The 20,996-nt window shown below is 44.6% G+C and overlaps 1 protein-coding gene across 2 annotated transcripts in view; it reads right to left on the bottom strand.

Moving 5' to 3' along the window:
• Positions 1–20,996, bottom strand: part of dnmbp (dynamin binding protein) — a 119,717-nt gene that overhangs the window by 43,988 nt on the left and 54,733 nt on the right. Inside the window, exon 4 of one of the 2 annotated variants that reach the window (XM_021575455.3) lies at positions 17,462–19,696. In XM_021575455.3, the coding sequence (XP_021431130.3) occupies positions 17,462–19,696 (2,235 nt within the window). Of the gene's footprint in view, positions 1–879; positions 4,385–17,461; positions 19,697–20,996 lie in introns of those variants that run through there. The other variant, XM_021575456.3, reaches the window with a different exon arrangement.

Raw genomic sequence — 20,996 nt, 5'->3', positions numbered from 1 at the left:
GAGAGATAGACACAGAGAGAGAGACAGACACAGAGAGAGAGACAGACACAGAGAGAGAGACAGAGGAGAAAAGGAGCCAACAAAAACCAAGAACCAACATAACCTGCTTCACTGGTTCCTCCGCCCTAAAATACTTTCAGGTTCACCTTCCTAAGACAATAGGCGAAACCACCACGCGCTACAAGCCTCAGACTATGCCTGACACACACATGCCTGGAGAGTGAGTGAGCACCTTGGCCTCATTTATAAAAGTTGCCTACTAAATATCTGCCATTTCTGAAGAGAATGTGTAGGTATAAAAACGGGAAGGATCATATAGAGCAAAACACTTGAAATAGCTTTTCTATTTACTACGATGAAGTAGGTACAATTAAATAAGAGATGGGACGAATAGTATCTCTATTTATTTTGTAGGATGGTCTAAAGTTTGCGTGGGGGTAAGAACATTCTAACGTCAAGTGTCAGTTATTATAAATGAGTGGAAACGTTTTGGGGTATATTTTGTATGTATGCAACGTTTTAATAAATGAGGTCACACCACTTTAGACGTCCATTGTAAGTGCAACTAAAGGTCATTTGTCTGAGTTTGAGACTTTGGAAAATACAGCACACTTCACATTACAATCGTGGCTTACAATTCAATCTTGGTGAAATTTTCCTATGATCCAATCGTGAGTGGAAATGAACTGGTGACTCGTTGTTGCTGGGCGGCTGGGTTGCTCCCCAAAAACACATTTTTTATTTTGTAAGCGCTCAATGGATTGGTGTCAGGAAAGCTGATCCTAGATCAGTAATAAAGAGGAAAACTTCCTATAACCCCATGTTCTGCCCTCTGCCTACTTTACATACCTGAATCCTTCCCAGCACAAAGATGTTTACCTTGTTTCAGCTTACTGTTGATGGCAAACTCTGACCTCCGCAGAGCGCTGGGGGCGGTCTTCCTGTAGAAACTGTTACGGTCAAGGGAGCCCATGTAGAGGGGCTTACGTGCCCGCCTGGGTTGGTTCATGGTTCCCATGAGGCTACCAGAATCCAGTTGGGACCCATTTTCACTGTCCTTGTTGTGGCACAGGTGACGGTCGTAGGACCGTCGCTCCCGTTCGGGCTGATTGTGGTACTGGTCCTCAAACCATTCTTCACAGTGCTTCCCACTGCTGGGGTATTCCTCATATCTGGAGTCCATAGATAATGATCGCAAATCCCTGTAATGGTCTTCTTCCTTACGATCATAGTGGTCCTTTTCCTTGTGATCACAGTGGTCCTTTTCTCTGCGATCCCAGTGGTCCTTTCCTTTGTAGTTGTAGTGGTCCTTTTTCCTGTGGTCATAACTATCACTCTTTCTAAGCAAATAGTGGTCCTTATCCTTTTGGTCATAGTGGTCATTTTCTCTGCGCTCATAATGGGTCTTCTCTTTACGGTCATAATAATCCTCCCTGCGAACCAAGTGATATTTTACGTAGTGGTCCTCTTTCCTATCGTCTTGTCTGTAGTCCAAATAATCATTTTCTGTGTGGTCATTCTTGATCGGTCTCCTGCGGTCAAAATATTCCTGATCTTTAAGGTCGTACTGGGCACCATCTTTGCGGTCATGGTGGCCTATATCCCTAGGGTTGTACCGGTCTGTGTGATCATACTGGTCTGACTCTTTGCGATCATAACGGTCATGTTCTTGATAAAACTCTTTTCCCAGGTCCCAATAGTCCTGTTTTTTGCAGTCATAGTGGTCCCCATCTCTGTCTTTATAGAGGTCACACTGTTTGTAGGGATACTCCTCTTTGTGGTCATATTTGTCCCTGTCTATGTCATACTGCGCCTGACTTCTGTGGACATCCTTGTAATCCTTGATTTGTGTCTCTCGGTTGTGCTCCTGGTAGTTGTGGTCCTCCGGGCCTGGGTAGAAGCAATGGTTACCAGACCACTCTTGCACTCTCCTGGGTTCCAGGTGGCCATTATCTGAGGCAGAGCGGAAATAAAGGCCCCTGCTTTGAGGCCTTGTGTCTCTATAGGGCACTCTGTCATAGTCCTCATACTCCCAGCTGGCCTTCCGACCGGCATTCCCCTGCCTCAGGTTGGTCTGGTAGTCCCAATGCCCTGGCCAAGGAGTTGGCACAGACTTTGGAGCTGCCATCGGTTCAGGGGGCAGCACTGGAGCTAGCTTATAACCGTGGTATCCAACCACCTGTTGCTGCTTCTGCTGGAACTGTTGTTGCTGTTGCAGACGGACCATCATCTCCCTGTCACAGCCACAATTCCCTAACTCTTCCATACTCTTGCCCCTCCGAGGGGGCATCCCAGTGCCGTAGTTCCAGTCCAAGGGTCCAATCTCAGCCTGGAAGCCATTAACTACCTGGCCCTTCATGGTGCCGTTTCTGATACAGCTCTCAGTGCTGCCGTTGCTCCTACTACGATGTGATGGCTTATTCTTATCTCCCCAAACTACGGCATTCCAGAGCACAGCAATGTGGGAGACTTAACCACCTGTCAGACATACTCGCTCTTTATCGCTCTCACTCCTTCTCTTAGGGCTGCCTGAACTGGACTGCCCTGCTAAGGCACTTCCCAGTTTCTGTGTTACAAAATCCTTCCCTCCCCCGGCAGCCCAGTGAATCACGTCAGTGGGGAGGGGCAGGTGAAGGAAGGAGGGGCCATTCTTGGTAAATCATTCAGTAGTCACATGAGTGGTGGATTACAGTCAGCCCCTCTCAGCGTTTTCATTGGTCAGTTGCTATGTTTGCAGGAAAACACAGACTGGCTGGGCAGATTTCCTTCTCCGGAGGAAGGAGACTAACGGTCTTTTCAAGAGAATGCCTTTGGCGTGTGTGAGACTTGGCACCAAGAAACTTCAGAGAATGTTCCTTTTGTTTTTCCATCCTCTTTTGCTTTTCTTTCATTTACACATTATGAAAAAGGACAATTTCTTAATCAAATTCTCCACATTATCTGGGTAAACTTCCAGACTAATGTGTTTTCTCAGTTCCTCAGAACTTAAGGTATATCAAGTCGTCTTATGTTGGAGCTTGGTCAATGTAAACACGGAACCAGTTATTCTGTGCAAAAATAATAGCAAATCAACAGCGTATGAGGCCCTGTTTGCCCTACATTTGGAATAACACATTTACGCATGAACACATTCACATGATTTCATTAAAAAAAGTCTGGAATGTGCGTGTCTGTGACCGAGAGAGTGAAAGGAGTTTTAAAAGGCTTTGGGGACAGGGGCTGATTATTCTAGAGTGTACAGTGTACTGGAAAGTGTCTCTTCACTCTACAATGAGCTATTGTTGAAAGCCTGTCCCTGGTTTCAGAGGCTACGGTATATTTCAGTGTGAGAAAAAACCCAGGCCTATTCATAAGCTTGGGGTATAGGATATCCCCCCTTTCCCTTCCATCAAAGAGCCAATTATAAGATGGTCGACTTTTACAGCCCCCCTTCCCCACACAAACAGTATCTCTCCATCTCCCAACCATAGTAGTTATAGTTGTGATAGTTGTGAATGTGATGTAAACGCATCAAACTAGATTTTTATTTGATACATGAAAACTTCAGTGAAAAAGTACATTTGTGTGCACTACGTCATCACACACGGATTGTTACCTGGAACAAGTCAGCTTGGTGGAAACACAGGTCTGTTGGGAAAATGCACATTTTCTTTATGCAAATTCTTTGAATATTCGCATAAAAATCAGATGCCAATTGGATGGAAACATACAGTACCTACTATAAAGGATTATAGTTTTCTTATGTAATGCTCTTTTATTATCAGTATTTAAGATTTTAACTTCCAATCCCAGGGACCCAACCGAAACTGTGTGTGTGTGTGTGTGTGTGTGTGTGTGTGTGTGTGTGTGTGTGTGTGTGTGTGTGTGTGTGTGTGTGTGTGTGTGTGTGTATGTGTGTGTGTGTGTGTATTCTCATTTACTTCAGGGGGATCAGGTGCAACATTCCAGTTCTGTAATGTTAAGCAAGGCAAGTTTCTGTCATTTAGTTGCCAGTCTTTCTGAGAATTGTCTGAATATCCTGTCAAACAGAACACATACCCTCATATCCATGTTTAAGTTGTCTGACAGGTGATACCACGCAGGTTAAAGAGATTTACTCAGTCAACCTGGAAATGAATTGGTTGCAATGGAAAGTCAGGTTAAAGAGAGTGACTGCCCCTAAACACCAACTAATTCCTTTGAAAACAGCGTATGTGCCATCAATATGAGTCAGAAACGTTTATTCTAGTGTCAAAATGGAATACAAACACATAAAGTAAGTTTTGTCTAAAATGGAATTTGGAACCTCGGTGTGTCACAACGAGTAAATGGAATACAATTATGTCAACAAATCATGCCCCCTTTTGCCAAGCTCCACGTGCAAATCACCCCTCTGCCCACTTCGCTTCCCTTCATTGAATGGGGCTCTGTTGTTTCATCGCCCCCAACAATTTCAAAGGTTACAGCCATTTGAGACTGAAAAGCCCTATACGAATTGACTAACTGTGGTTTGCATGCCGTGCCGAAGGACCCTTTCATGAGGAATAGGTGGTTGGAGTTTGTTATAGGTTGTTGGAGTTTGTTATAGGTGGTTGGAGTTTGTTATAGGTGGTTGGAGTTTGTTATAGGTGGTTGGAGTTTGTTATAGGTGGTTGGAGTTTGTTATAGGTGGTTGGAGTTTGTTGGTCCCCACTGATGGTGAGTATAGAGGTAAGCTAGGCCATAGATTGCTGGTTATGTAAATATTGATAATCATTTTCACCATTATCGCTAACATAGCTGACGTTAGCTAGCTAGCTCAAATCAAATTGTATTTGTCACATGCGCCGAATTCAACAGGTGTAGACTTTACTGTGAAATGCTTACTTATGCCCTTTCCCAACAATTCAGAGTTAAAAAAAATGTGCTAATTAAAAAAAGGAAATAGAAGCACAATAAAATAACAATAACAAGGCTACAAGGAGCACTGGTATCGAGTCAATGTGCAGGGGTACCAAGTAGTTTAGGTAATGTGTACATGTAGGTAGGAGTAAAAGTGACTAGGCAATCACAATCCCTCACCTTCCATTTGGCAAATCTGATCATAACTCTATCCAACACGTTTCAAGCAGACCACCATAGTCGCTGTGCCAAAGAACACTAACGTAACCTGCCTAAAAGACTACCGACCCGTAGCACTCACATCTGTAGCCATGAAATGCTTTGAAAGGCTGGTCATGGCCCACATCAACACCATTATCCCAGAAACCCTAGACCCACTCCAATTTGGATACCGCACCAACAGATCCACAGATGATGCAATCTCTATTGCACTCCACACAGCCCTTTCCCACCTGGACAAAAGGAACAACTATGTGAGAATGCTATTCATTGACTACAGCTCAGCGTTCAACACCATAGTGCACTCAAAGCGCATCACTGAACTAAGGACCATGGGACTAAACACCTCCCTCTGCAACTGGATCCGAGACTTCCTGACGGGCTGCCCCCAGGTGGTAAGGGTAGGTAATAACACATCCGCCACACTGATTCTCAACACGAAGGCCCATCGTGCTCAGTCCCCCCCCCCCCTGTACTCCCTGTTCACTCATGACTGCACAGCCAGGCATGACTCAAACACCGTCATTAAGTTTGCTGATGACACAACAGTGGTAGGTCTGATCACCGACAACAATGAGACTGCACATAGGGAGGAGGTCAGAGACTTGGCCGTGTGGTGCCAGGACTGGCAACCTCTCCCTCAACATGATCAAGACAAAGGAGATGATTGTGGACTCCTGGAAAAGGAGGACCGAGCACACCCCCATTCTCATTGACGGGGCTGTAGTGGAGCAAGTTGAAAGCTTCAAGTTCCTTGGCATCCACATCACCAACAAACTAACATGGTTCAAGCACACCAAGGCAGTCGTGAAGAGGGCACGACAAAACCTATTCCCCCTCAGGAGACTGAAAAGATTTGGCATGGGTCCTCAGATCAACTGCTCTGCCTCCGACCGCAGTACATCACCGGGGCCAAGCTTCCTGCCATCCAGGACCTCTATACCATACCATTATTTGATGCTTATTTTCTACTTCTTATGTATCTACTTCTTTGATACATATAATGTCCAGAGCATAACATAGCGGAGGGAGGTACTGGGATAGTCAGAATACAGATACACACATTTTACTGTATGTGTTAGTGTGTGTAAGTTCTACACCTGTTGTATTAAGTGCATGTGACAAATAACATTTGATTTTGATACTGGGGGAGGCACTCTCCCGGGAACAGGACCCAACACCAGGCACTCCCATTTGGACGAGGACAAAAGCACCCAACTCAGGAATGAGTGGGGAGAGTAATCACGCTCTTTTTACATTTCTTTCCTTGATTATCTCTTAGTCTTCTCATTTATGGTGTTTTTTTTTTACTCTGCCACTTCTTTGCCACACAACATGGTTTCCATACCTTCAAGACAACTCTACTGAATTCTACTCCATAAAGATACAGTATATTGGCTGGATATACATTACTGGTCAAAGGTTTTTCTTCATTTTTTACTATTTTCTACATTGAAGAATAATAGTGAAGACATCAAAACTATGAAATAACACATATGGAATCATGTAATATACAAAAAATTGTTGGGGGGTATACAGAAGATGGCCCTATTTGGTAAAATACTAAATCCATATTATGGCAAGAACAGCTCAAGTAAGCAAAGATAAATGACAGTCCATCATTACTTTAAGATATGAAGGTCAGTCAATACAGAAAAGTGCAGTCGCAAAAACATCAAGCGCTATGATGAAACTGAGGACCGCCACAGGAAAGGAAGACCAGAGTTACCGCTGCTGCAGAGGATACGTTAATTAGAGATACCAGCCCAAATAAATGCTTCACAGAGTTCAAGTAACAGACACATCTCAACATCAAGTGTTCAGAGGAGAGTGCGTGAATCAGGCCTTCATGTTCAAATTGCTGCAAAGAAACATTGAATAAAGGACACCAATAATAAGAAGAGACTTGCTTGGGCCAAGAAACATGAGCAATGGACATAGACCGGTGGACATTTTTCCTTTGGTCTGGATTCCAAATTTGAGATCTTTGGTTCCAACCGCCATATCTTTGTGAAACGTGGTGTGGGTGAACGCATGATCTCTGCATGTGTGGTACCGTGAAGCATGGAGGAGGTGGTGTTATTGTGTGGGTGTGCTTTGCTGGTGACACTGTCTGTTATATATTTAGAATTCAAGGCACACTTAACCAGCATGGCTACCACAGCATTCTGCAGCAATATGCCATCCCATCTGGTTTGGGCTTAGTGGGACTATAATTTGCTTTTCAACAGGACAATGACCCAACACATCTCCAGGCTGTGTAAGGGCTATTTGACAAAGAAGGACAGTGATGGAGTGCTGTATCAGATGACCTGGCCTCCACAATCCCTCGACCTCAACCAAATTGAGATGGTTTAGGATGATTAAGACCGTGGAGTGAAGGAAAAGCAGCCAACAAGTGCTCAGCATATGTGGGAACTCCTTCAAGACTGTTTTAAAATCATTCCAGGTGAAGCTGGTTGAGAGAATGCCAAGAGTGTGCAAAGCTGTCATCAGGGCAAAGGATCGCTTATTTGAAGAATCTCAAATATAAAATATATTTTGATTTGTTTAACACTTTTTTGGTTACTACATGATTCCATATGTGTTTTTTCATACTTATGTCTACGATTATTCTACAATGTAGAAAATTGTAAAAAATTAAGAAAAACCCTTGAATGAGTAGGTGTTCTAAAACTTTTGACCGGTAGTGTACATGTGAAAATATTGTTGAAGAGGCTTTAGATGATAACGGATCAAATCAAATTCTCCGTCACTCTTTTCTGTTAAGTAGATTTGTCATCTATTTGTCAGTCTACCTGTTCATATCTGCTTTTCTTTAAAAAATCCTCTCCTCTATTCACACAACAACAATCAGGACTTTAAACTCTCTTTTGTACAGTGCACAGTTATCTCAAACTCCCAGCTGAGCAACTCACACACCCTGTTAGAACAAAGAAAACACTGACACACACTGCAACAATGCCATGCACAGTAGTGACACACACACTACCACTTGAACTCCGGGATTATTTCATTTTGAGGCATGACGTGCTTTACCACTAGCTAGGTTTCCATACAATTTGTGACAGATTTTCATATAGATATATAGACAGATGTTCTAAAATCGACATAAAAACAATATGCGCTTTTCCCCACCAGAGATATGATACCATCAAATTGACTTGTTGCAGATAAAATGCTGTGCGTGATGTTATAGTGCGTCTCAATAACTTTTGCGGTTAAATTCTCAGGTACCGAATAAACAAATACAACTTAAATGGCTTTCCATCGCATGTTCAACCCTACTGACGGGCGCAGGGTGTGTTTTAGGCTAGAGCGCACATATAGCCTATATGATGAGACTATTAAGGACAAAAGATCAAGATTATTTTATCTGTCAAATGGCAGACAAGCAGCAATGATCATGTCATCAGAAAAATACCCTCAATATTTATTGGAAAGGAGCATCAAGCTCATCACCTTGCACTTCCACTACCCTGTGAAGTTCATCATAATTTGTCTAAATCAAATATTATTGGTCACATACATGTGTTGAGCAGATGCTATTGCGGGTGTAGCGAAATGCTTGTGTTTCTAGCTCCAACAGTGCAGCAATATCTAAAATATCTAATATCTAACAAGTCATTTCTAACAATTTCACAACACACACAACAGACTCAAATCTAAAGAAAAGGAATAAAATTAAGAATATATAAATATTTGGATGAACAATGAGCTAAGATAGGAAACTATGCAGTTTTTTGTTTTTTTTACGTGTTATTTCTTACATTGGTACCCCAGGTCATCTTAGGTTTCATTACATACAGTCGAGAAGAACTACTGAATATAAGAGCAGCGTCAACTCACCATCAGTACGACCAAGAATATGACTTTCGCGAAGCGGATCCTGTGTTCTGCCTTTCACCCAGGACAACGGAATAGATCCCAGCCGGCGACCCAAAAAAACGACTTCGTCAAAGGGGGAAACAAAGCGGTCTTCTGGTCAGGCTCCGGAGACGGGCACATCGCGCGCCACTCCCTAGCATTCTACTCGCCAATGTCCAGTCTCTTGACAACAAGGTTGATGAAATCCGAGCAAGGGTAGCATTCCAGAGGGACATCAGAGACTAACGTTCTTTGCTTCACGGAAACATGGCTCACTGGAGAGACGCTATCGGAGTCGGTGCAGCCAGCTGGTTTCTCCACGCATCACGCTGACAGAAACAAACATCTTTCTGGTAAGAAGAGGGGCGGGGGCGTATGCTTCATGGTTAACGAGACGTGGTGTGGCCACAACAACATAGAGGAACTCAAGTCCTTCTGTTCACCTGATTTAGAATTCCTCACAATCAAATGTCGACCGCATTATCTACCAAGGGAATTCTCTTCGATTATAATCACAGCCGTAAATATTCCCCCCCAAGCAGACACATCGATGGCTCTGAACAAACTTTATTTGACTCTTTGCAAACTGGAATCCATATATCCTGTGGCTGCATTCATTGTAGCTAGGGATTTTAACAAGGCTAATCTGAAAACAAGACTCCCTAAATTGTATCAGCATATCGATTGCGCAACCAGGGCTGAATAAAACTTTGGATCATTGCTATTCTAACTTCCGCGACGCATATAAGGCCCTGCCCTGCTCACCTTTCGGAAAAGCTGACCACGACTCCATTTTGTTGATCCCTGCCTACAGACAGAAACTAAAACAAGAAGCTCCCGCGCTGAGGTCTGTTCAACGCTGGTCCGACCAATCTGATTCCACACTCCAAGACTGCTTCCATCACGTGGACTGGGATATGTTTCGTATTGCATCAAACAACAACATTGACGAATACGCTGATTCGGTGAGCGAGTTCATTAGAACGTGCGTTGAAGATGTCGTTCCCATAGCAACGATTAAAACATTCCCTAACCAGAAACCGTGGATTGATGGCAGCATTCGCGTGAAACTGAAAGCGCAAACCACTGCTTTTAATCAGGGCAAGGTGACCGGAAACATGACCGAATACAAACAGTGTAGCTATTCCCTCCGCAAGGCAATCAAACAAGCTAAGCGTCAGTATAGAGACAAAGTAGAATCTCAATTCAACGGCTCAGACACAAGAGGTATGTGGCAGGGTCTACAGTCAATCACGGATTACAAAAAGAAAACCAGCCCCGTCACGGACCAGGATATCTTGCTCCCAGGCAGACTAAATAACTTTTTTGCCCGCTTTGAGGACAATACAGTGCCACTGACACAGCCTGCAACCAAAACATGCGGACTCTCCTTCACTGCAGCCGACGTGAGGAAAACATTTAAACGTGTTAACCCTCGCAAGGCTGCAGGCCCAGACGGCATCCCCAGCCGCGCCCTCAGAGCATGCGCAGACAAGCTGGCTGGCTGGTGTTTACGGACATATTCAATCAAGCTTCAAGAGGGCCACCATTGTTCCTGTTCCCAAGAAAGCTAAGGTAATTGAGCTAATCGACTACCGCCCCGTAGCACTCACTTCCGTCATCATGAAGTGCTTTGAGAGACTAGTCAAGGACCATATCACCTCCACCCTACCTGACACCCTAGACCCACTCCAATTTGCTTACCGCCCAAATAGGTCCACAGACGATGCAATCTCAACCACACTGCCCTAACCCATCTGGACAAGAGGAATACCTATGTGAGAATGCTGTTCATCGACTACAGCTCGGCATTTAACACCATAGTGCCCTCCAAGCTCATCATCAAGCTCAAGACCCTGGGTCTCGACCCCGCCCTGTGCAACTGGGTACTGGACTTCCTGATGGGCCGCCCCCAGGTGGTGAGGGTAGGCAACAACATCTCCACCCCGCTGATCCTCAACACTGGGGCCCCACAAGGGTGCGTTCTGAGCCCTCTCCTGTACTCCCTGTTCACCCACGACTGTGTGGCCACGCACGCCTCCAACTCAATCCTCAAGTTTGCGGACGACACAACAGTGGTAGGCTTGATTACCAACAACGACGAGACGGCCTACAGGGAGGAGGTGAGGGCCCTCGGAGTGTGGTGTCAGGAAAATAACTTCACACTCAACGTCAACAAAACTAAGGAGATGATTGTGGACTTCAGGAAACAGCAGAGGGAACACCCCCCTATCCACATCGATGGAACAGTAGTGGAGAGGGTAGTAAGTTTTAAGTGTGTGTGGACCAAACTGAAATTGTTCCACCCACACAGACAGCATCGTGAAGAAGGCGCAGCAGCGCCTCTTCAACCTCAGGAGGCTGAAGAAATTTGGCTTGTCACCAGAAGCACTCACAAACTTCTACAGATGCACAATCGAGAGCATCCTGGCTATTTTCCTGGCACCACACTCCCAGGGCTCTCACCTCCTCCCTTTGTAGGCTGTCTCGTCATTGTTGGTGATCAGGCCTACTACTGAGGTGTCGTATGCAAACTTCATGATTGAGTTGGAGGCGTGCGTGGCCTTGCAGTCATGGGTGAACAGGGAGTACAGGAGGGGGCTGAGCACGCACCCTTTTGGGGCCCCAGTGGTGATGATCTGTGAAGTGGAGATGTTGTTACCTACCTTCACCACCTGGGGGCGACCCGTCAGGAAGTCCAGGACCCTGTTGCACCGGGTGAGGTTCAGACCCAGGGCCTCGAGCCTAATGATGAGCTTGGAGGGTACTATGGTGTTGAATGCTGAGCTATAGTCAATGAACAGCATTGTTACATAGGTATTCCTCTTGTCCATATGGAATAGGGCAGTGTGCAGTGCAATGGTCAGATTGGTCAGACCAGCGTTGAATACTCCTTAGCACGGGTACTTCATTTTTTTTGTATCTGCCTATAGGAAGGGAGTAGCAAAATGGAGTCATGATCAGATTTGCCGAAGGGAGGGCGGGGGAGAGCATTGTCCCGAAAGTTGGAGTAGCGGTGGTTGAGTGTTTTAGCAGTCAATGTGCTTCAAATTTGCTTTAAAATCACCAGCTACAATAAATGCAACTTCAGGATATGTGGTTTCCAGTTTGGTTCTTTAAGGGCTGTCGTGGTATCGGTTTGAGTGGGACTAAACACGGCTGTGACTATAACCGTATCCTAATAAATTTGGTTTTGTAGACTTTGTGAAAGTTTAACAAAAAATGTTCCGTTTCCCCCGGGCCCGTCATTAACTTTCTTATCCGACATGCACTTTACTAACTTAAAAAGGTTTGATAGAAACCTGGTTACTGTAAGGAAAGTATCACTTAATAAAGAGAAACAAAGATGTGATTACAAACCCTGTTCATATTTGTAGCTATTTCTGTTTAATGATTCTATACAAGTATATGAGCAAACCTAAATAAAGTCACAATTAAGATTTTTTTTAAACTGTAGCGTCACTGATCACAGAACAGTGAAAGGCCTTGATAACATTAAGATAAGATGTATAACAATCACAATATTTGATCTATTACACAAACAATCACCAGACCCAATAATATAGAGAAAGAAAAAATGTCAATAATAAAAAAAACTGTAGTAATATTAATTTATCTGCACTTCTTGTCATTTCAATGTTATTTTCTATCCAATTTGTTTTTCATACACGTGTAGTTCATTACACAATTCAGTACATGTAACAAATTCTCATCAATGATCCTAAATATTCTGTATGTCTATTGGTTTGGCACTTTTGACATGTTAATAAAGCATCTTGAACTTACAGTGGGGCAAAAAAGTATTTAGTCAGCCACCAACTGTGCAAGTTCTCCCACTTAAAAAGATGAGAGAGGCCTGTAATTTTCATCATAGGTACATTTCAACTATGACAGACAAAATTAGAAAAAAAATCCAGAAAATCACATTGTAGGATTTTCTATGAATTTATTTGCAAATTATGGTGGAAAATAAGTATTTGGTCACCTACAAACAAGCAAAATTTCTGGCTCTCACAGACCTGTAACTTCTTCTTTAAGAGGCTCCTCTGTCCTCCACTCGTTACCTGTATTAATGGCACCTGTTTGAACTTGTTATCAGTATAAAAGACAACTGTCCACAACCTCAAACAGTCACACTCCAAACTCCACTATGGCCAAGACCAAAGAGCTGTCAAAGGACACCAGAAACAAAATTGTAGACCTGCACCAGGCTGGGAAGACTGAATCTGCAATAGGTAAGCAGCTTGGTTTGAATAAATCAACTGTGGGAGCAATTATTAGGAAATGGAAGGCATACAAGACCACTGATAATCTCCCTCGATCTGGGGCTCCACGCAAGATCTCACCCTGTGGGGTCATAATGATCACAAAATGATCACAATCCCAGAACCACACGAGGGGACCTAGTGAATGACCTGCAGAGAGGTGGGGCCAAAGTAACAAAGCCTACCATCAGTAACACACTACGCCGCCAGGGACTCAAATCCTGCAGTGCAAGACGTGTCCCCCTGCTTAAGCCAGTACATGTCCAGGCCCGTCTGAAGTTTGCTAGAGAGCATTTGGATGATCCAGAAGAAGATTGGGAGAATGTCATATGGTCAGATGAAACCAAAATATAACTTTTTGGTAAAAACTCAACTTGTCGTGTTTGGAGGACAAAGAATGCTGAGTTGCATCCAAAGAACACCATACCTACTGTGAAGCATGGGGGTGGGAACATCATGCTTTGGGGCTGTTTTTCTGCAAAGGGACCAGGACGACTGATCCGTGTAAAGGAAAGAATGAATGGGGCCATGTATCGTGAGATTTTGAGTGAAAACTTCCTTCCAGCCACGTTTCATCTTCAATGCCCTTGCTGATGGGTCTTTCAGCATGACAATGATCCCAAACACACCGCCCGGGCAACGAAGGAGTGGCTTCGTAAGAAGCATTTCAAGGTCCTGGAGTGGCCTAGCCAGTCTCCAGATCTCAACCCCATAGAAAATCTTTGGAGGGAGTTGAAAGTCCGTGTTGCCCAGCAACAGCCCCAAAACATCACTGCTCTAGAGGAGATCTGCATGGAGGAATGGGCCAAAATACCTGCAACAGTGTGTGAAAACCTTGTGAAGACTTACAGAAAACATTTGACCTCTGTCATTGCCAACAAAGGGTATATAACAAAGTATTGAGATAAACTTTTGTTATTGACCAAATACTTATTTTCCACCATAATTTGCAAATATATTCATTAAAAATCCTACAATGTGATTTTCTGGATTTTTCTTTCTCATTTTGTCTGTCATAGTTGAAGTGTACCTATGATGAAAATTACAGGCCTCTCTCATCTTTTTAAGTGGGAGAACTTGCACAATTGGTGGCTGACTAAATACTTTTTTGCCCCACTGTAACTCTTCAATGTTGGGTTGTATTGGAGAGAGTCTCAGTGTTAAATCATTTTCCACACCCAGTCTGTGCCTGTATTTAGTTTTAATGCTGGTGAGGGCCGAGAATCCACTCTTACATAGGTACGTGGTTGCAAAGGACTTCAGTGTCTTAACTGCACGATTTGCCAAGGCAAGATACTCGGAGCGCAGCCCAACACAGAAATCTGGCAGTGGCTTCTGATTAAATTCAATTTTCACAGACCCGCTTATTGCAATTTCGATGAAGCGCTCTTGTTCAGTGGACTGGAGGCAAGGCATGAAAGTGATAACGAATTCAGTGTGTGTCATCTGTTTCGGGAAATTATCTGCATAATTGCGCACCCAACTCACTCAGGTGCTTCACTATATTACATTTGACATTGTCCGTAAGCTTGAGTTCATTTGCACACAAAAAATCATACAAAGATGGAAAGACCTGTGTGTTGTCCTTGTTAATGCAGACAGAAAAGAGCTCCAACTTCTTAATCATAGCCTCAATTTTTCCCACACCTTGAATATAGTTGCGGAGAGTCCCTGTAATCCTAGATTCAGATAATTGAGGTGAGAAAAAAACATCACCCAGATAGGCCAGTCACGTAAGAAACCCGTCATCATGCAAACGGTCAGACAAGTGAAAATTATGGTCAGTAAAGAAAACTTTAAGCTCGTCTATCAATTTTTTAAAAAGTGTCAAAAAGCGCCTCCCATATCATTGCATAGTGCAGAAAATACATGAGGGCTCACGGGCCTTGCTATAACAAAGTTAACCATTTTCACTGTTGTGTCCAAAACGGCTTTCAAGCTCTCAGGCACTCCTTTGTCAGCAAGAGCCTCTCGGTGGATGATATGTATATATGTATACATATATATATATATATATATATATATATATATATATATACACACACACAAATATATATATATTGGGATATATATTTGTGTGTGTGTGTGTATATATATATATTTGTGTGTGTGTATATATATATATATATATATACATATATACACACACACACACATAATTGAAGTCAGAAGTTTACATACACCTTAGCCAAATACATTTAAACTCAGTTTTTCATATACACACACACACACTGTACATACATACATCCATACATACGTGTGTGGGGTTAAAAAGGAATTGGCTAAGGAGAAACGTATCAGACCAGTACATTGCCGAGTTTCTGCTGGCATGTAAAGTGGTCGGGAGCCGAACCCTGAATAATCAACCATTAGACCAGAAAGACATGAGACTGTGGTCCACACGTTGAAATGGTTAGAAACTCTGAAACTCAACACGAGGTGAAGAAAACAAACTTACCAGACCAGGACACCGCCAGTCTGCAGGTGCAAGTGTAAAGTGGTTTGTAACTTTGACTATGTACCCGAGGGAGAGGAGAAGAAAACTCCCCTCTCAGGCAATCACTGGTACAGCTAAGTAACTGTTCTTCGGAAACAGCCCATTGTGAAGGAAGGACATTGTGACCTCTGGTGGACAATCAGAGCATGTACAAGTGGCCCACAGGAAACAACTTTCTGAGAAGGCTTGGTTCCGACCGAGATAAACGAACTAAATGCATTCAACACGTAAATACATTAATTATTTTCTTATTCCAAACGGGTGGCCGTTCATGTGCAAGGCATATGATTAATGTGAGGACAGTCCTAGAATGTATCCACGATAAATGTCAGTTTCTCTATCTATTTTACCCACCCCCTTCTCCATCGCTGTGTAATAAGCTGTCATATCTTGTCAGTCCACTAGGGACCTTTGTCTCATGTAAATGTGTATTCTGTGTTATTTAGTTCGCTAGTAAATAAATAATTAAACCAATTTGTGCAGTACTGAATAATGCTCAATGATGGGGGTTGTGCAGATCCAAGAAGGTTACAAGTATTCAGAATGAGAATTGATATGAGGTAATGATTTAATAATTGACTGTTATCAATATATAAGTTATATATCTTCTAGAGTTTAATTCGGGAGATTTTAACTCGTTAAAAAACGTATTCTGTGGTGCCCCAAATTCCTAATGATTTAATTGTTACATGATTCATTTAATTGGGTGGCTAGGAGCCACAATGTGTTATGTGCTCAATGGTTCAGAGGGGTTGGGTTAAATGTGGAAGACACATTTCAGTTGAATGCATTCAGTTTGCAACTGGCTAGGTATCCCCTTACTTTTCCTACATACACACACTTTAACAGTCATTTAAACATTATGCAAATGTATTTACATCCCCATTTGTGGCATGCGATGATTGTGGAGAGATAGACAGCCCAGTTATTCAAATAAGATGTGGTTACGAAATTGAGATTAGCCTCAGTGTGTTTGTCTCTCTGTGAGATTAGAGATTGGACTGAAGATGCAGCAGCCAACCTAAAAGAAACGACGGTGGGTGCAGAACAAGTCCCTTTTCTCTACTGCTAACCAGGGATCTGTTTGGCCAGTGTGTTAGAGGGGACCCTCTGACCTTACCTTACACAGCACCTACCTCAGGGGTGCTGACAGGGATTTGGGAGACCAAGCCAATTCTGGAATTAATTTTAAATCTGACACTTGGTGACAACATCAGGTTTTGGTCTAAGGGCCAGGTTGCTAACTGGTTTTATGAGCCAACTATGGCATCAATCTCCCCAATTGTAAACATAACCCGTACTTTATAACAGCTGCTTTTCCTGGGTCAGTTCAGAGGTCAATTTTGGCACTAGTATGAATTGATTGCATGCAGCATACCTAGCCTTTAGCGAAGCAGAATAGCATCATATTGAGCAGACGATCCAGGATTGAAACCCGATCATTTAAATTCAACATTGGCTCCCTATTCTGTTGCCGTTCCATATTCAGTGCCTGTTATATGAATCTCTCTCTGTCCTAGTAGCTGATGCTGTTGTTCAGATCTGAAAGATTTGGATGGGTGTAGAGAATATGGTAGTAGCTTCACCGTTGCCCTCTGATAGAGTAAGTGGAATTTTGCCATATTGCCTAAACAATACACATTCCTTTCAGATCTACAAGAGTACCTAAAGGATAGGGCCTATAGGGCTGTTTCTGAAGCAGCCTTTCATGGACCTCTTGTGAACTTGTTGTGAGATAAGTGAAGTCATTTACCTTGTAGCTGCTGCTGTAGATGCTGCTGTTCCAGGGCCAGAGTTGACAGGGTGTAAGTGCAGAATTCCAGGTTCTCCAGGGTCTGCAGACAGGACGTCTCATCATCCTCCTCCTCCTCCTCCTCTTCCTGTAGCATGGCCCTCAGCTCTGAGGCTGTGTGGGCGTATGCCTCCATGTCCTTCTCCACCTCCTGCAGCCGCAGCAGCAGCCTGTACTCCTCCTTTTGCTGCATCTCTCTTTGCCTCTCAATCTTGATATCCCTGTCCATCTCAAGGTGCTGCTCCATCTCCTTCTCTTGTTCTAGAGCCAGGTCACCGAAGGCAGGTTCAGATTCTTCTCTGCTCTCAGTCTCTGTCACATACCCCTCCCCCTCCTCGCAGGTGTAGAAGAGGGGTCCAAAGGGCTGGAGGTTGTTAAGGGGAGGGGATGGTTGCCGGGGACAGGGTGGGCGAGGCGCAGGGCGTGCCGGTTTGTAGGGAGCTCGAACTGCGGGGTGGAGGATTCTTGGACGAGGGGGAGGGGGGCGAAGGGTTTTGCACCTCTCCAGGGAGGACGATGAGGAAGAGGGTTGGAGGAGGGTCAGTTGGGAGTGAGAGGAGCCTCGCATGATGTCGCTCTCGCTAGTGAAGTCCATTATGGAAAAGTGACGGGAGATGTTGGATTGTCGGCTTCCATTGTCCTCGGCAGCAGCCCCAACAACATCCCCAGCAGCAGCCCCGACAAAATCGACCCCTCCTTGCCCCGGCAGGCTCCTCTCAAACTGCAAGAGCTGTTGGGATAACTTGGTCTCCAGGTCACCAACTGATGTTGCCAGGGAATCCAAGGTGAGGGAAGCGGGCAGGAGACCATTGGAGCATTGTCCCTTCCGCTGGGACAGCGCCCTACGCTCACCACGGCAACCAAGTAGCAAGTCTGCATCATTGACGCTGGAGTGGCGGGTCAGCTTTTTCTGCCTGTGGCCCTCCACCACTAGACTTAACAGTTCCTTGCCCAGACTAGGACCTTTGCCATTGCTGGTGGCGCCCTCTAGTGCTCCGAGGTAGTGGCCGTTACCTTTGGACCAGGCTGACTGGGTGCTAGGTGTAGCTAGGCTAAGGGCTCTGTTGAGTAGTGGTGGTAGGGTCGTATCAGGGTGGCTAGTCCTACTACCATTATTGGTGGCGTTAGGGCTGATGTGATGCCTGTGGCCCAGAGATGGCACACTAGGTCGAGGGAGAAGCCTGGGCCTTGCCTGAGGGACAGAGCTGGGTCTCTGGGGCCCATGGGGGGCTGTAGGCCTGTGAGGTTGCGCTTTAGCCCCATCTCTTCTCTCCCCCCTGTCCTGGGTCTGGTCCCCTGCAGTCTCCTGGGAAAGACTCTCGCTGACAGGGTCCCCCTGCCACATCCTTTCTTCCACCCTATCAAAGTAATCCAGGTCCCACACAGTGTGGTCCTCTTGGGGTCTCCACTCAGAACCGTACTTCGTCTGGCTATGGTCCTGTTGACCGGAGCTGCAGTCCAAGGTGTAGCTGCTATAGTCCTCAAGCTCTTCCATTTTTACAGCTTCCATGTCTTCCCTCATGTTTTGCCCATAATCCTCAATCTTGACAAAGCGATGAGGAAAGACCCCACATCGCCCTCTCAGCTCGCCCGACAGCCAACCGTCCTCCAGGGTGTTCACCACCCGGATACGGTCCCCCACGTCAAATTCCAACTCTCCTGGCTCCATGGCCCGAAAGTCGTGCAGAGCTACCCCATACACCCCATCCTCCTCCTCTTCTTCATCCTCCCTGGAAAACACCTCCTCAATCCCTTTCCCACTACTGTAGGGCTCATAGGTCAAAGGTTCAGTCTTGTAGTTCATGGGGTCAACCTCTGTATCATGTGGGGACCTCAGGGGCCCCAGAAGCTCCACAAATCCCTCAGGAAACACCCCCCTGCGTCCGACCAGCTCTCCCTGGAACCAGCCAGGCTCGGGTAGGCCGATGATGGTGATAAGGTCCCCCTTGCAGAAGTCTAACTCCTCATGGAGCTGTGCATGGAGGCCCATGAGTGCCCTGGCCTGGCCGAAGGCATATGGGGGGAGCTCGGAAGCCTGGGCCTGGGCGCTGCGCTCTGACAGCTGCCTGGATTGACCCGACAGGTGGAGCTCTTTCACGCAGGACACAGGGAAGAGGCCACGAGCGCCACAGGCATTACGCCCCCTCTGCCAGGTCGTCCCTGGGTCCACGCTGCTCTCGGCTGCCACCACGTCACCTAACGAGAGAGAGGGAGGGGAGAGCAAAAGAAAAGAGACGAGATGAAGAAGATGAAGGTATTAAGAAATAAAGAGAGGGGGAAGTGAGGAAATGAGGAAGAGCAAGAAGAGCAGAAGTCAGATGAGATATTGTATGGCTTGAGAATTCTGTCACAGCAGGTGGTGGAAATGTAACTTGACTCTGGGCCTCATTTGTGACCCGTTTCAGGAAACTAGGCGTACATCGCGAGTCACACCTTCACAGGAAACAAACTTGTATGCCATCTGTAAATATAACAAACTTGTAACAAACTTAATGCCTTCTTTAAATATGAATAAAATAAATTACAAGCCTAGTTGTTTTAGCCACAGAAAAAGGAAGCAACCTTCCCGCTAGCCATGATTGGCAGAGATAATGAGTGTGCTGGAAATGCCCAAGAGATGAGTTTGGATTGGTCTGCCATTAGGGCTGGGTGGTATAACGTATTTTATGATATACCGGTATTGATGCAGGGACCGGTTTGGGTTTTTACTTTACCTTCTGATATACCGGTATTTTAATGTTTGGTTTGTTAAATGTGATACGCCATGTGCAATGTCAATTTTTATAGTTTACTTAGCTACTTGGGTCATCTCTCTCAGCTCCTTCTCTCCGTGCCACTTTCCACATAGACCTAGCCACGCCCCCTGTCACTCAAGGAGCCCATTTGATGTTCCTCAACCGCGAGACACTAGCATTCATTCTGCATGGTCAATGCAGCACATGCAACAATGTTGATGACAACAATGCTATTTTCACTTTGCTTAAAATAAATATACTAGCGTTTTATAAAGACACTATTAGTTTGTGTTTCTTACATCAGCAAACAGCTAGTTTGTCTTTTCTTAGCAAGTTACCCTAAATCTTGTGAGACGCTAATTGTTAGCCACTAATGCTAATAGCTAGCTAGCTAATAAATGTACTGAGTAAGAGGAAACGTAGCTAGCTAATAAAGCCTGATAATACCAGTGATGGTGTAGACCTAAATCAGCATGTTGTTTGTGAAACAGTATCTTCTAAATTAAAGAGGAATATGCAAAGTAATAACATGTTAGCTACATAAAGTAGCTAAGAGAAGACATGCAATGTAGCCAAAGCTTTTAGGATCCCCTAACAGCTTTCAACACTTTAGTTCCAACCCTGTCTCAATAACTCCTCCCTGGCATTTTCCTTCGCTGTCATTTCAAACAACACTGTATTCAAAGTGCCCACTATTGTATTCTAACTATATAATTAGACTAGTCATTCTATTTCCATGATTCCAACAGTTTTGCTTGAAT

The sequence above is a fragment of the Oncorhynchus mykiss genome, chromosome 20 (genome assembly GCF_057628025.1).
Source record: "Oncorhynchus mykiss isolate SJ-2025 chromosome 20, ASM5762802v1, whole genome shotgun sequence".
In the NCBI taxonomy this organism is placed as follows: Eukaryota; Metazoa; Chordata; class Actinopteri; order Salmoniformes; family Salmonidae; genus Oncorhynchus; species Oncorhynchus mykiss.
The sequence above is the reverse complement of the archived record's forward strand: the minus strand, read 5'-3'. Positions and strand labels throughout refer to the sequence as shown.